The sequence below is a fragment of the Bos indicus x Bos taurus genome, chromosome 6 (genome assembly GCF_003369695.1).
Source record: "Bos indicus x Bos taurus breed Angus x Brahman F1 hybrid chromosome 6, Bos_hybrid_MaternalHap_v2.0, whole genome shotgun sequence".
NCBI classification, from domain to species: Eukaryota; Metazoa; Chordata; class Mammalia; order Artiodactyla; family Bovidae; genus Bos; species Bos indicus x Bos taurus.
This window is the reverse complement of record NC_040081.1, coordinates 113,765,219-113,777,676: the sequence shown is the minus strand read 5'-3', so window position 1 is coordinate 113,777,676 and position 12,458 is coordinate 113,765,219. Positions and strand designations below refer to the sequence as shown.

Sequence of the window (12,458 nt, the reverse complement as noted above, 5' to 3'; positions counted from 1 at the left end):
TGAACGTTAGGTATGTGGCGTTTGCCGGCGGGATCCCGGGAGGCCCCTTCGTAAATTGCAGTGGAGGGTGTGTCCGAGTAAGCATCTCTGTGTGCGTGTGAACCCAGGGCTGACTCGAGGGCCGGGCTGCAGATGAGGGCTTGTAACCGCGAGCTGGTCCCCGCGTGTGGCTTCGGGGACACTGCTTTGAGGGGAGCAGCCAGCCTGACTTTAGCCCAGATGGTGAGGGACGGAGGTGCCTGGACCCCAGGGTGGCCCAGCCTGGTCTTTGGAAAACAGCACAAACCAGAATCAGTCCTTGAGCCCTCCGTGAGAATGTAAGTCCTGTGTTTTGAGAATCTCTGATGGTAGAATTCATGACTTGGCCTTTGGTTAAAGGGATTCCAAGCCTCAGCAAATAGGGGCAGGTGATGTCTGCTGGCGAGGGTGTCTCACCGCGCCACTCCCACCCGGCCCCGCCTCCGATTTCCCTCCCAGACGTGACCTGCCGTCTGCGCTCCACTGAGCCTGCAGGAGTCAGCTGTTCAGGGGCCAGGAGGCTCCAGGTCTCACCTCTGTTTCATCAGAGAATTTCTGATGATTTGGGGTGTGTTGCTTCACCATCCTGAGCCTCTGTTTCCTCGTCTGCAAAACAGGACCTATCCTCCATCCTGCCTTTTGGACAGTCTGGTTGCGGGGACCTGGGTTGGGTAATGAACGTGAAATTGCATTCTAAACTGTCGTGATGCGGGATTGGTATTAAATCCGTAGAAACACGGGAAGGGGAGCTCCCATGCTTAAAGTTCTTGCCCAGAGGCCTCCCCAAGACGGCCACGACCCCTGCTGACAACTGGAAGGGTGCTGTGGGGTGAAAGCTATCAAAGTGTGTGTTCTGGACTTCCTGGGTGGTCCAGTGGTTGAGACTCCACGCTTCTAATGCAGGGGGCGTGGGTTCAATTCCTGGTCAGGAAACTAAGATACTGCCTGACACGCAGCATGGCCAAAGAAGGTGTGTTTTTTTTTTGTGGCTTACTGGGCTTCCCAGGTGGCGCAATTGGTAAAGAATCCATCTGCCAGTGCAGGAGACACAAGAGATGCAGGTTCGATCCCCGGGTCGGAAAGATCCCCTGGAGGAGGAAATGGCAACCCACTGCAATATTCTTGCCTGGGAAATCCTCTGGACAGAGGAGCCTGGTGGGCTGCAGTCTGTGGGGTCGCAGAGAGTCAGACACGACTGAGCACGCACTGGCTGGCTGGCTGGCTGTGGCTTACTGACAAGCCCATGGTCTGTCTGTTTTATAAATGTTCTCCTTGACTGCAATAGGCCCTGTGCTCTGTGTATTTCTGCCTCTTCCCAAGAAAGTGAAAGATGACTGGGAACTCCTGGGCTTCCAGGAGGTGATGCCTCTTACTGTTGCCCCTTGATCGGAGAAGCAGAGGACCCAGATCTTCCCGAGGGATCAGAGAGGGCGGGGCTCGTGAACCCCAGGACCCTCAGAGGTCGTCCAGACCAGCCCCCATGTCACCCATGGGGAAGCTGAGGCACAGGAAGGTAGGAGCAGGCAGAGAGTGATGTTTTTCCGTCGGGGTGCCCATGCTCCAGCCTTGAAGGTGTCCTCGTCTGTGGGGAGAACTGGCTGACTCAGCCTCTGATCTGCTGGTAACACGTCACTCACACACACAGGGACTGGCCCCTAGGAGGGGGCTAGGCGGTAAATCAGCTTATGAAATTGCTCCCTAGCATCTGATGAGGCCGAGATCCGAGACAGAGAACTCCTCACACTAAGTCTCTTAGCTGAATTGTGCCACAGAGATTCAGTTTACCAATTTTTTTTTTTTTTTTTGGCTGCACCGTGCAGCTTGTGGGTCAAAATTCCCCGACCAGGGATTGAACCCATGGCCCCTGCAGAAGCACAGGGTCTTAATCACTGGACTTCCAGGGAAGTCCCGCTTTGTTCTTACCAGGGGTGATCTTCATATTTTATTTTTTTTAAATCGGGATATTTACACCTTTTCTATCGAAAGGCAAGTGAATTCCTATTTGAACCCTGAGTAATGACCCAAACTCTTTTAATGTTCTGGAACTTGGGCTTATTAGTTACAAATGGATCTTACAGAGCGCCTGCTCTCTGCCGAGCTTCAGCCCCACGGCGGGATGAACAGGAACACAGTCAGCCCCCACTTGACTATCAGGGGGCCGTGAGAGGGGCAGGCGCTCTCAGGGGCCGTGAGTCCTCTCGTCCAGCTTTCCCCGGACAACCCTCGGGGGTGACGATGGGTGTGATGGGGTGCATTTGAGACGTTCTGTTTCTATAAGGTTTTCCTATCTGGCTGGACCATATCCGCCAGAAGTGCCTCGGGGGTGGGGGCGTGCATGTGTGTAGCACGCATGTGTGTGAGCATGCGCGTGTGTGCATGTGTGTGTTTCAAGTCCACGTGCAGCCCCTTCTCCCCATCTCGGCAGCAAACCGACCGTCCACTCATCTCTCAAGGGAGAGAGGGACACACCTCAGGCTGGAGAAGCCGTCAGTTTAATCTCCCGACTTGCCAGAAACAAACTCCGGGCGGTGACGTTGAGTCCCTGGGCCATTTAATCAGTTTGCTAAGTCACTACTGCTGGGAGTGGGGTTCGAACCCACGCAGACACATGTCCATCGGATCTTAAGTCCAACGCTTAACCACTCAGCAATCTCGGCGGTAAGAATACTGGAGTGAGTTGCCCCGTCCTCCTCCAGGGGATCTTCCCGATCCAGGGATTGAACCCGCATCTCTTACTTCTCCTGCATTGGCAGGCAGGTTCTTTACCACTAGGGCCACCTAGGAAGCCGAATGGCAACCCACTCCAGTGTTTCTTGCCTGGGAAATCCCATGAATAGAGGAGCCTGGTGGGCTACAGTTCATGGGGTCACAGAGTCGGACTCCACTTAGTGACTAAACCACCAAGTCACTTCAGTCGTGTCCAACTCTTTGCAACCCCATGGACTGAAGTTGCCAGGCACCTCTGTCCACAGGGATTCTCCAGGCAATACTGGAGTGGGTTGACATGCCCTTCTCTTAATTGGTTTAAGATGATACTTTCAGTGAGCTTTAAAAATGTATGCATTTTAATTAATGTATTTACTACTTAACTTTCTATTGCCAAGTCATCAAAAGTTGTTTTTAATTTAGCAACACTTTTTTCTGGCGCCTTCATCCCACTTGTGCATTTGGAGAAATGAGCCTACAGAATGAGAGTAGCCGGGCCTGGGGACTCAGGGAGGGGTGGGCGGGGGACACTGGCATTGAGGACGAGGATCAGGGTCAGGATTGGCGATGGCATAGCTGCCACAAATGCATCGTGTGCTGGGGTTCTGTCTCAACATAGCCCTGTTAGCTGCCATGCAGTCCCTAAGTTGTGTCTGACTCTTTGCAACCCCATGGACTGCAGCACACCAGGCCTCCCTGTCCACCACCGACCCCTGGAGTTTACCCAAACTCATGTCCATCGAGTCAGTGATGCCATCCAACCATCTCATCCTCTGTTGCCCCCTTCTCCTCCCACCTTCAATCTTTCCCAGCATCAGGGTCTTTTCCGAGTCAGTTCTTCGCATCAGGTGGTCAATGTATTGGAGCTTCAGCTTCAGCATCAGTCCTTCCAATGAATATTCAGGACTGATCTCCTTTAGGATGGACGGATTTGATCTCCTTGCAGCCCAAGGCAAGGAAGCTAAGGTCAGGGCCATGAAGTGGCCATCGTGACCAGTTGACGGCCAAGTCGCCCCAGGTCTGTCTGAGCCCTGAACCCGCTGCTCTCACTGAACATCATTAGGGACCAACGGTGTTTTCTTGGGCTGCGTTAGTTCCGTCTCTCGTCGTTCAGTCGCTCAGCTGTGTCTGACTCTTTCGACCCCATGGACTGCAGCACATCAGGCTCCTCTGTCCTTCATTATGTCTCTGCTTGGTTACAATTTAATGACGTGTTTTTAAAAAAGGAGTGAGAAAGAGAAGAAAGGGAGCAAAGGAACTGAATGGAAAACAAGAAAGAAGGGAAAGAACCACATCCCACTGGCGGAAGGCGTTGCACAGGCTGGGGGTCCACAGGAGACCTCCCACCGCCCGCTAAGCCTCCAGCTGTGATGGGGACCTTTTTTGGGTCCTTTGAACGGCCCGAGTCACCTGCAGTGTTGAGCCAGTGTTGGCCCTCTGTGAGGCAGACAGGACTCCCCCACCAGCTCTGTCTCCTGCTCTGGGGAGCAGGGTCTTGGCTCCCAGGAGCTCCGCATGCAGCCACGTGATGCCTGGCACAGAGCGGGGACTTTCCTCCCAGTGGACTGAGCTGGCCCAGTGTTGAAAGTGAATTCAAGAGGAAAACATAATGCCTCCCCCCAGACTTCCCAGGAAGCTGTCCAGCTGCGAGGACAGATGTTCCGTTTCACCAGCCAGTGCGTGGGGGCTGTCAGATGGCAGATTGCGTGGGAGCCCCGGCCCAGGGGGTGGGGGAGGGGGGTGCCTCATCACCTCCCACACTGCTGTCAGCAAGGGGCTCCCTCCTGCCTCCCAGAGCCGCCCACCTGCACCAGGCCATAGCAGCCATCCACACAGCCTGTAACTATTTCCCGGGTGGCTCAGACGGTAAAGAATCCGCCTGCAATGCAGGAGACCCAGGTTTGATCCCTTGGTCAGGAAGATTTCCTGCAGGAGGGCATGGCAACCCACTCCAGTATCCCTGCCTGGAGAATCCCATGGACAGAGGAGCCTGGTGGGCTACAGTCCTTGGGGTTGCAAAGAGGCAGAAATGACACAGTGATTAATACTTAATCGCATCTCATGTGTCTCTCTGGGATTCCTTCATAGTGGGGTGGAGGCGCATTTTGGCTTTGGGATGGGGGGAAAGGGGATGGCTCTGGGCAGATCGCCCCTCCCATCAGGGTGCTTCCCGCAAAGGTCCCAAGCAAGCAGGAGCAAGGACATCAGCCTAGCCCAAAAGGGTGCTCATGGCAGATACCTTCTGCGGCTCGCACAGAGCTGCCTCATGTGACAGGAAAGACACACACAACCCCGTTTCTCTGCTTGTCCTGAACCGATCTGTCTGTTCCTCACACGCCGAAACGGCCTGCTACAAATTAGCGGCACGATTCGCCTCTCATTTATTCCTAGTATTTCAGACCTGCGAGCCGAGCTCCTCATACGTGGCAGTGTCCGTGTTCATCTCACGTGATCCTCTTCACGTGGAGCGGGTGGGGTGGGTGGCATTTGCCCCTTTTACAGATCAGGAAACTGAGGCTCAGGCCCATTGAGGAAGCAGCCCACAAGCCACACGAAGCGCCAGGGTCCTCTGTGTCCCTAAGACCATTTCCCATTTCTGGAGATACCCCCGCCACGTGTTATGTGGCTCTGGAAGACCCCTGTTTGAGTCTGGTTAGCTCGTGCACACCTCTTGGAGCGGGAGGCATTTGCAGAGAAAACTTGCTGCATGTTGGTGGGGTCCCCCCCCTCCATCAGAGGTGGGGTGCTTCTTTGAGCCCTGAGGTAGCTCTACAGCCAGAGCTCTTCTGCCCCCATGTGAACCCCAAGGCCATGTGGGGTCCTCAGACCCAGGAGGTGGGGGTGGGGCGCGCTGGTCCCTGGGACCTGAAGTCTTGGGACTCTCACGCCCTCCATAGCCCTTTGGCTGGAGCCATTTAGTTGTTTGTGCGTTTGCAAGTTACCCCAACCTCGGCAGTGCCTGCAGGGGCCTCTGCGGGCTGGTGAGGGGTGACGCTCACTCACTTTTACCAGAAGAGCCAGCCCTGGAGGCCGTCTCTGGGCTGGATAGTGGTCGAGCTCTCAGAGCCCCCAGTACCCGCTGGCCAGACTGTTGCTGAGGCTGCTGCGCCAGCTGCCAAGAGTCCCGGCTGATGCATGGCTCGACGCCCGGGGCTCTGCTGCCCGGCGACGGCCATTGTGTGGGCACCGGGAGCGCCCACGCCACTGGGCATGCATCCGCCTCTGGGCCCCGTCCCCTGCGGCGCCATCACGGTGCCCCGCACGCAGGCTTGACCCCTGTTGTCTTCTGTCGGTGGAGAGAGCGAGGTCTTTCTTTTCACGTTGCAAGCGCTGTCTCTCCCGGGAGAAAGAGAAGCAGGGAGTCGCTGGGAATAACGAAATGTCAGCGCGTCCAGGATGGTCTTCAACTGTGGCCTATCTTGTCAAGGTCCTGTAGCCCAGTCCCCCGTTTCCAAGCTCTCGGGTCTGATGTCAGTGTTGTCGGTGGTGGTGCACAAGGCAGGGTGCTCCCAAAGGCTGGAAGGTCTGAGCCCTCCGCGGGCTGCAGGTAAGGAGCCCAACCTTGGCGCGTCCTCGGTCTCGGTGGCTCGGCCTCCAGCCTCGGCCTCCGCGGCAGGTGGCGAAGGACCCTGGGGTCTTCCTTTTGTGGTTCCGTGTGTGCATGGGGCCAGTGGTTTAGCTCGGGACACACGGGATGGGTCATCACGAATTGGATGCTGAGAACTGTCGGCCTTGCCCTCATGTGGTTTATTTCATCATGTTGGTTTGGAGACGATAATGAGAGCCCTGCTGGGTGACCATCCCCACCCTCCCCCCGCCAGAAAAAAAGGGAAACGGAGAATACAGACACTTCTTGACTCAGCTCCAGAGAGTCTGCCAAGCGGCGGACGCTCGCGTGCTCTCTCTCGTCGAGCCCCCCCCGTCCTGGGCGGCACCCTCGTTGCTCTTGCTGGAGTCCTCCCAGTGGCACTGCTCACTCACTGCTCTGTGTCTTGCGGGCAGTGAGGTGGGGCAGACAAGAGGAAGGACTTTGGGGTCAGACCGCCCGAGTCCCATGTCAGCCTCTGCCACCTGCTGATCTGTGATCTCGAGAAAGTCACGTCAGGTCTCTGAGCCTCAGTCCTCTGACCTGAGAAATGGGTCACGTGGGGATGAGCAGTAAAGTCTGTGAAGCTCAACCCAGCAGAGTCTGACCCACCGGGGGCTGGACCACGGGGCCCTTCTGTTACTTTGAAGTTAAACTTGGAAGGTAGAAAGCGTGATCTTCGAAATGCCAAGCGGCCAAGGAGGGGTCAGCTGGATTGTTAAAGAGACCTTGCATCACACACCTGCTCTTCTTTTAACAAATCCTGTGCAAGGCCCCCAGCCCCCATTCCTGCGGGGATATTCCGCAGCCGATCTGGGGTTGATCCTCAGTCCTCAAAAGTGCAAGTGCTGCGACGTGTCTTTCGTTTCCATTTTGAGCATGACTGTGAAGTGGGAACCAGGACGTGCAACCCGCCATCGGTGGTACGCTGCCTTGACCGATTGATGTTTCCCTTCCAGCTGCGAGGCGATCAGATGGAGAGGATGGAGCTTTTGACCCGGATAACAGGAAGGTAATGAGGGCCAGGCCCAATGTTGGGGGGCCTTCTCCAACTCGAAGCCGCAGCTCCTCCCCTGAGGTTCTGCTCCTTGGGGGTCTGGCATGGGCCACATGGAACCACGTTTAAGAGGCAGTCCCACCAGCCTCCTCGCACTCAGGAATACTACCTCTCCCACCAAAGTCCTCGTTCTTTGCTGTGTGACTTGAAAGTGAAAGCGTTAGCCGCTCAGCCCTGTCCAACTCTTTGTGACCCTGTGGACTGTAGCCCGCCGGGCTTCTCTGTCCATGGAATTCTCCAGGAAAGAACACTGGAGTGAGTAGCCATTCCCTTCTCAAGGGGATCTTCCAGACCCAGGGATTGAACTCAGGTCTTCAGCATTACAGGCAGATTCTTTACTGTCTGAGCCACTTTTGGTTCTTTAACCAAGGAGATGACTGAAAAGAAAAGAAAAGAAATCTTGAGTCCACCCTGGCTCAAGAGCTAAGACCCTTTGTTCATCTTTAAGGAAGGTGGGTGAGTGTGGCAGGAGCCCAAGGCTGACTTACCTGACCCCCGCCACATGTGACCTCACCTGGGGCCCTGACCTCCCCAGTCTGTCTCCTCATCTGTAAAATGGGGCAGTGCCCCTGCAGGTCAAGCTGAAATTCAGCTTCTGTCTTTTCTCTCAGCAGAAGACCAGCTGGCTGATTCTCAAGGGGGTGGCAGACACGAGGACCAACTCTCCGGACCTAGACAGCCAGTCTTTGTCCCTCAGCAGCGGGACCGACAGAGGCCCTCCCCAGACGGTGCCAGGGGACAACTTCTACTCACGTGAGTGGTTCTTCTGAGCAAGAGGCTGTCAGTGCAGCATGAAAGGCCTTGCAGAAAAGGGGCCCATGACCTTGAGCTGATCCCCCCCAGATCTAAGCCTTGCTCCTTAAAAGCTCTGAGTGCACACCTACGGACAGAAGGGCAAGGCGGGCAGGAAGCAGACCCTAGCCACACACGTCCTTTCCTCGATGGCATCCGGGCCAGCAGGCTGCCTGCGGGTCATGCCAGTGTCCACCTGAACTCTCCACGGCTGGGAGGAGGCTGCCTCAGGCTCCTGGGGTCCTCGGGGGGAAAAGGGCTTCCGGGCTGGAAGTGAGGGCCTGTTGTCCTCCGGAGCAGACGGAGCGTGGTCCAGGCGGTGAGTCCAGACTCGGGGCCGAGAGCAGTGCTGCCCCGTGTTGCTGTGCGCCCCTCCTGAGCAAGGGGCCGGGAGCCGGGACCCCATGTCCTCAGGGAGCGAGGTGGGAAAAAGACCCGCATCTGCCTGATCCAGGGGATTGCGACACTCAGTCGGCGTGCCCTTCAGATGTGGGGCAAAGCTCCCTGTAACGCTCTGCACATCCGGAGGCTGTGAATTACAGAGGGAACAGCAGCAAGCTGCTGCCTGGCACACGCGGGAGACGGCAGACGGACTCTGGGTCTCGGCGGCTGTGGGTGGGTTTCTGTGGACCAGCTGGAGGTTAGTTTGGAATTAGAGAAGGCCAGGAGGGGATGGATGTGCGTGTGAGAAAGCCCAGGAAAGACACTGGCTTTGCCTTGAGAGAGGCCCGAGTTCAAGTCCCTGCTGGACGCTGACCTCAGGCCAGTTACGCCGGTCCTGGGCCTCAGTTTCACCCGTGTGCCTGGCGGGGCTGTTAGCTGCCCGGGGTGGGGAGGGGCCCTGTGAGCCACCAGCGCTCATCTGGGCGCGTAGTAGATGCTCAGCAAACGGACTGCTTTTCCTCACCACCATCCTCATCCTCGTCCTCCCGACTGTAAACTGTCTCACAAACGAAGGCGCGCGTGTTCGGACGTGGGAGGGGCCGGGAAGCGTGGAGGCGACGCTTGTTAAAGGAGACGTCCAAACACCGCACTTGTGTGTCGTTCTGTGTGCCGTCTCTGTAGGCGCCTTGCCGGCCCGGCAGCCACCATCCTAGTGGGAGCCAGAGTCACTGCAGGGCTGATATCCCCTTGGGAAGGTCGTACCAGGGAAGACCCTCAGCAAGACCCGTTCACTTGGCGGCCCGGGGCGGGAAAGGCCGAGGCAGGCGGGCAGGGGTGAGGGGTGCAGGGCTGCTCACAGGAGCAGTGAAGGGCAGACCCGGACCTGGCAGCTTCAGCTGGAACCCCAAGCCCCTCTCTGCCTGGTGGGGGGTGGGGGTTCGGGACTTGCCTGTGGCCCCAACCGTGGCCCCTTCTGCTTTTCCAAATGGCAATTGTTTGGAAGGTGGAGACCTCCTACTGCACCATCCCCCCAGAGTACCCCCAGCAGCGTCCCAGTAGCCCCCTGCCTTGGGGGCACCAAAGCATTAGCTCCCAGGAACGGACACTCTAGGGTTCTCAGGTGGGCTTTGTCAGCATCGGTTCTTCCTTGCTGGGTGGTGGGCAGGCCCGTGTCTGCAGGGCTGGTGCCTCCCCGAGTCTCTCCTCGGGGAGGGCGTGGGGGTGGGTAGCTGCTGTCCCCAAGGAGTTCCTTCGTGGCCTGCCTCTGGCTTGGGGCTTAGTGGGGGGGCTCCATCTGGGGAGAAGCCCAGGCAGGAAGAAGCTGCCTCCTGGGGACCTTCCTGTGCCGCGCTGACCTGCCCTGTGACCTGGGCGTGTTTGCCCACCTCCCTGCACCGCTTCCTCATCTTGTGCCACACAAGGTGCCTTGGGTTCGTCCCAGGCATTCCCCCCGGGCAGTAGACCCTGCAAGGCCTGGAGGCTGTGCAGTCATTTTGGACAATCACACACCTGCGAGGTCTGTGTCAACCTCATTCCTTGCTGCCGTGTTCCCATCACAAGCTGCAGGGGTGCCCGGCCTGCAGAAATCGCAGTTCTGTGCTGGAATTCGTGCTCCAACTGGGCGAGCCCTCTGAAGTGCAAAAACCTGTGTCTGTGTTGGTATGTATGCGTATGTGTGTATATGTATGTGTGTACACACGCGTGTACGTGTGTGTGTGCGTGTATTGTGTACCTGTGTGCGCACATTTGTACATGTGTGTGCGTGTGCACATGTATATGTATATGTGTGTGCAGGTCTATACATGTGTGTGCACGTGTGGTCATGTGTGTGCACGTCTGTACATGTTTGTGTGTGTGTGCGTGTGCGTACATGTCCTCCTTCAGGGATGCAGGCTCACAATGATTGTGATAATGCTTCTGTCATCGCTTCACTTTCTGCTGGTGTTCTGACATTGGTTCCTGAGAACGGGAAGCCCAGGGTGTCTGACCACTGCACCTGTGACTTCATCTCTGCCCTGCTTATATCACTCTGCTCCCATCATGCATGGAAATGGCAACGAGGACCCAGGCTGCTGGTCCTGCCTAGGTCAGGCGTGCCTTGCTGTCTGCCAGCCTCTTGAGAAATTTGGGCAGGATGAGCAGCACCCCTAAATTGAGAACAGAGGGGCATCCACCTTCTATTCTCAAGTTGCATTGAGAAAATGCAAGTGGCCCCCTGTCGTGAGTCCATCGACACCAGTTTAGTTTACAGTCATTACTGAACAAAGCGGTTTGCACACAGCAGGGCAGGCCCGCCTGCATCCCAGGACATCATCCGTAGCACGCCAAAGGAGGGCAGGACTGTGACACTCAACACAGCGGGCGCTCAATAAATGTTTGTTGAATTGAGATGCGCTAAATTCAACAGGTATTTATTGAGCACCCACTCTGTGCCAGACGCTGTGTGGGGCGCTGAGGGGGAGACCCCGCCCTGGAGAAGTATGCAGGGAGCTGTGACAGGCAGAGGTGCTGCTGGGAGCCCGCACACACACCCCGCTGCCCACCTGGGGTCCTCCGTGGGCTCACAGGGGCCGGGCGCGACCTCATCCCACTCATGACACCATCAGCACATCTCACCTGAGGCTGAATTCATCGTCCGGTCACTCACCCATCCCTTCACCGAACATTAACTGAGCACCTACTATGTGCTGGACACAGCGCTAGGCGGCAGAGAGGAGGTGGTAAATATGGCCCAGTCCACGCTCTCCCTCAGGGAAGCAGATGACTGAGAAATCTGTGTGATATCTCCCTCCTCTGAGACGGTGGTTCTCAGCCGGCATGGCTCGTCGTTCCAAAGAGATCTCACTGAAATACACGTTTTATGATAGAGTGCCTGGTAAGCTGCAGTCCATGGGGTTGCTAAGAGTCGGGCACGACCTGAAGCGGCTTAGCAGCAGCAGCTGTTCTTTTCCGTTATGCTACACCTAGGGCATTATCTGTATATGTGTGTAGTTGTCTGGGCTTCTCTGGTGGCTCATTTGGTGACAAATCTGCCTGCAATGCGGGAGACCCAGGTTCGATCCCTGGGGTTGGGAAGATCCCCTGGATAAGGGAACAGCAACCCACTCCAGTATTTTTGCCTGGAGAATCCCATGGACAGAGGAGCCTGGTGGGCTACAGCCCACGGGGTCCCAAAGAGTCGGACGTGACTGAACAACCCACGCCTTCACTTGCTTGCTTGCTTTCTTGCATGTAGTCAGTTGTATTATTGCTGAATCTGATTTTTGCCCAGGAAAGGGATGGTACTGATTTTCTGTTACAAGGAGAGGGTCTTGAGCCTCACATGAGGCGGGTCACAGGATGAAGGACACCAGGAGGTAGGCCCCTCCCCTGGCCTGGGCTCTGCTGCTGCTCTCGGCGCCCCTCCCTGGCCCTTCAAGTCCTGTTCTCCCTTTTGAGGTTCCCCACGTTCCCCCTCCTCAGGGGGTCAGAGGTGTGCTGGTGTCAGACAGAGCCCCAGGCTGGCTGAGCCCCTTCCCTGAGGACTCGGTGGGCCCTGGAGAGGACCCCACTGTTCGGAAGGGAATCAGGCAGCTAGGGTGGGCTTGGAGGTCAGGGGAGGACCGCTCGGCATGGAAACCAAGGCGCACAGAGGGCTGGTCCAGTGGGGGCCAGCGCCCCCCACCCTGCCTGTGACTTTGCCATCGTGTGCCACCTTCTGCGCGTCTGACCCCGGGGAGTCCCGTCCACTTGTCTGCCGCCTGCTGCCCACCCAGTCAGGGCCTGGCTGGAGGCTGGGGTCTGAGACTGCTCCCTGGGTCGCCACCCCCAGTGCCCACCAGGGAGGGTCAGGAGACAGCATCTCTGTTCATCTGTGTCTCCCTGCTAACAGCAGCAGGAAAGCGGGTGTCAGGCCCGCCCTGAAGTGGCTTTCCC

At 57.0% G+C, this 12,458-nt stretch overlaps 1 protein-coding gene across 32 annotated transcripts in view; it reads left to right on the top strand.

Moving 5' to 3' along the window:
• The window catches only part of ABLIM2 (actin binding LIM protein family member 2), a 167,682-nt gene that overhangs the window by 116,417 nt on the left and 38,807 nt on the right, over nucleotides 1-12,458 (top strand). For 13 of the 32 annotated variants that reach the window (XM_027545146.1, XM_027545142.1, XM_027545141.1 and 10 more), the window contains 2 exons: nucleotides 7,270-7,322; nucleotides 7,982-8,120. In XM_027545146.1, the coding sequence (XP_027400947.1) occupies nucleotides 7,270-7,322; nucleotides 7,982-8,120 (192 nt within the window). Of the gene's footprint in view, nucleotides 1-6,151; nucleotides 6,272-7,269; nucleotides 7,323-7,978; nucleotides 8,153-12,458 lie in introns of those variants that run through there. The other 19 variants (XR_003511619.1, XR_003511618.1, XM_027545125.1 and 16 more) reach the window with 4 other exon arrangements.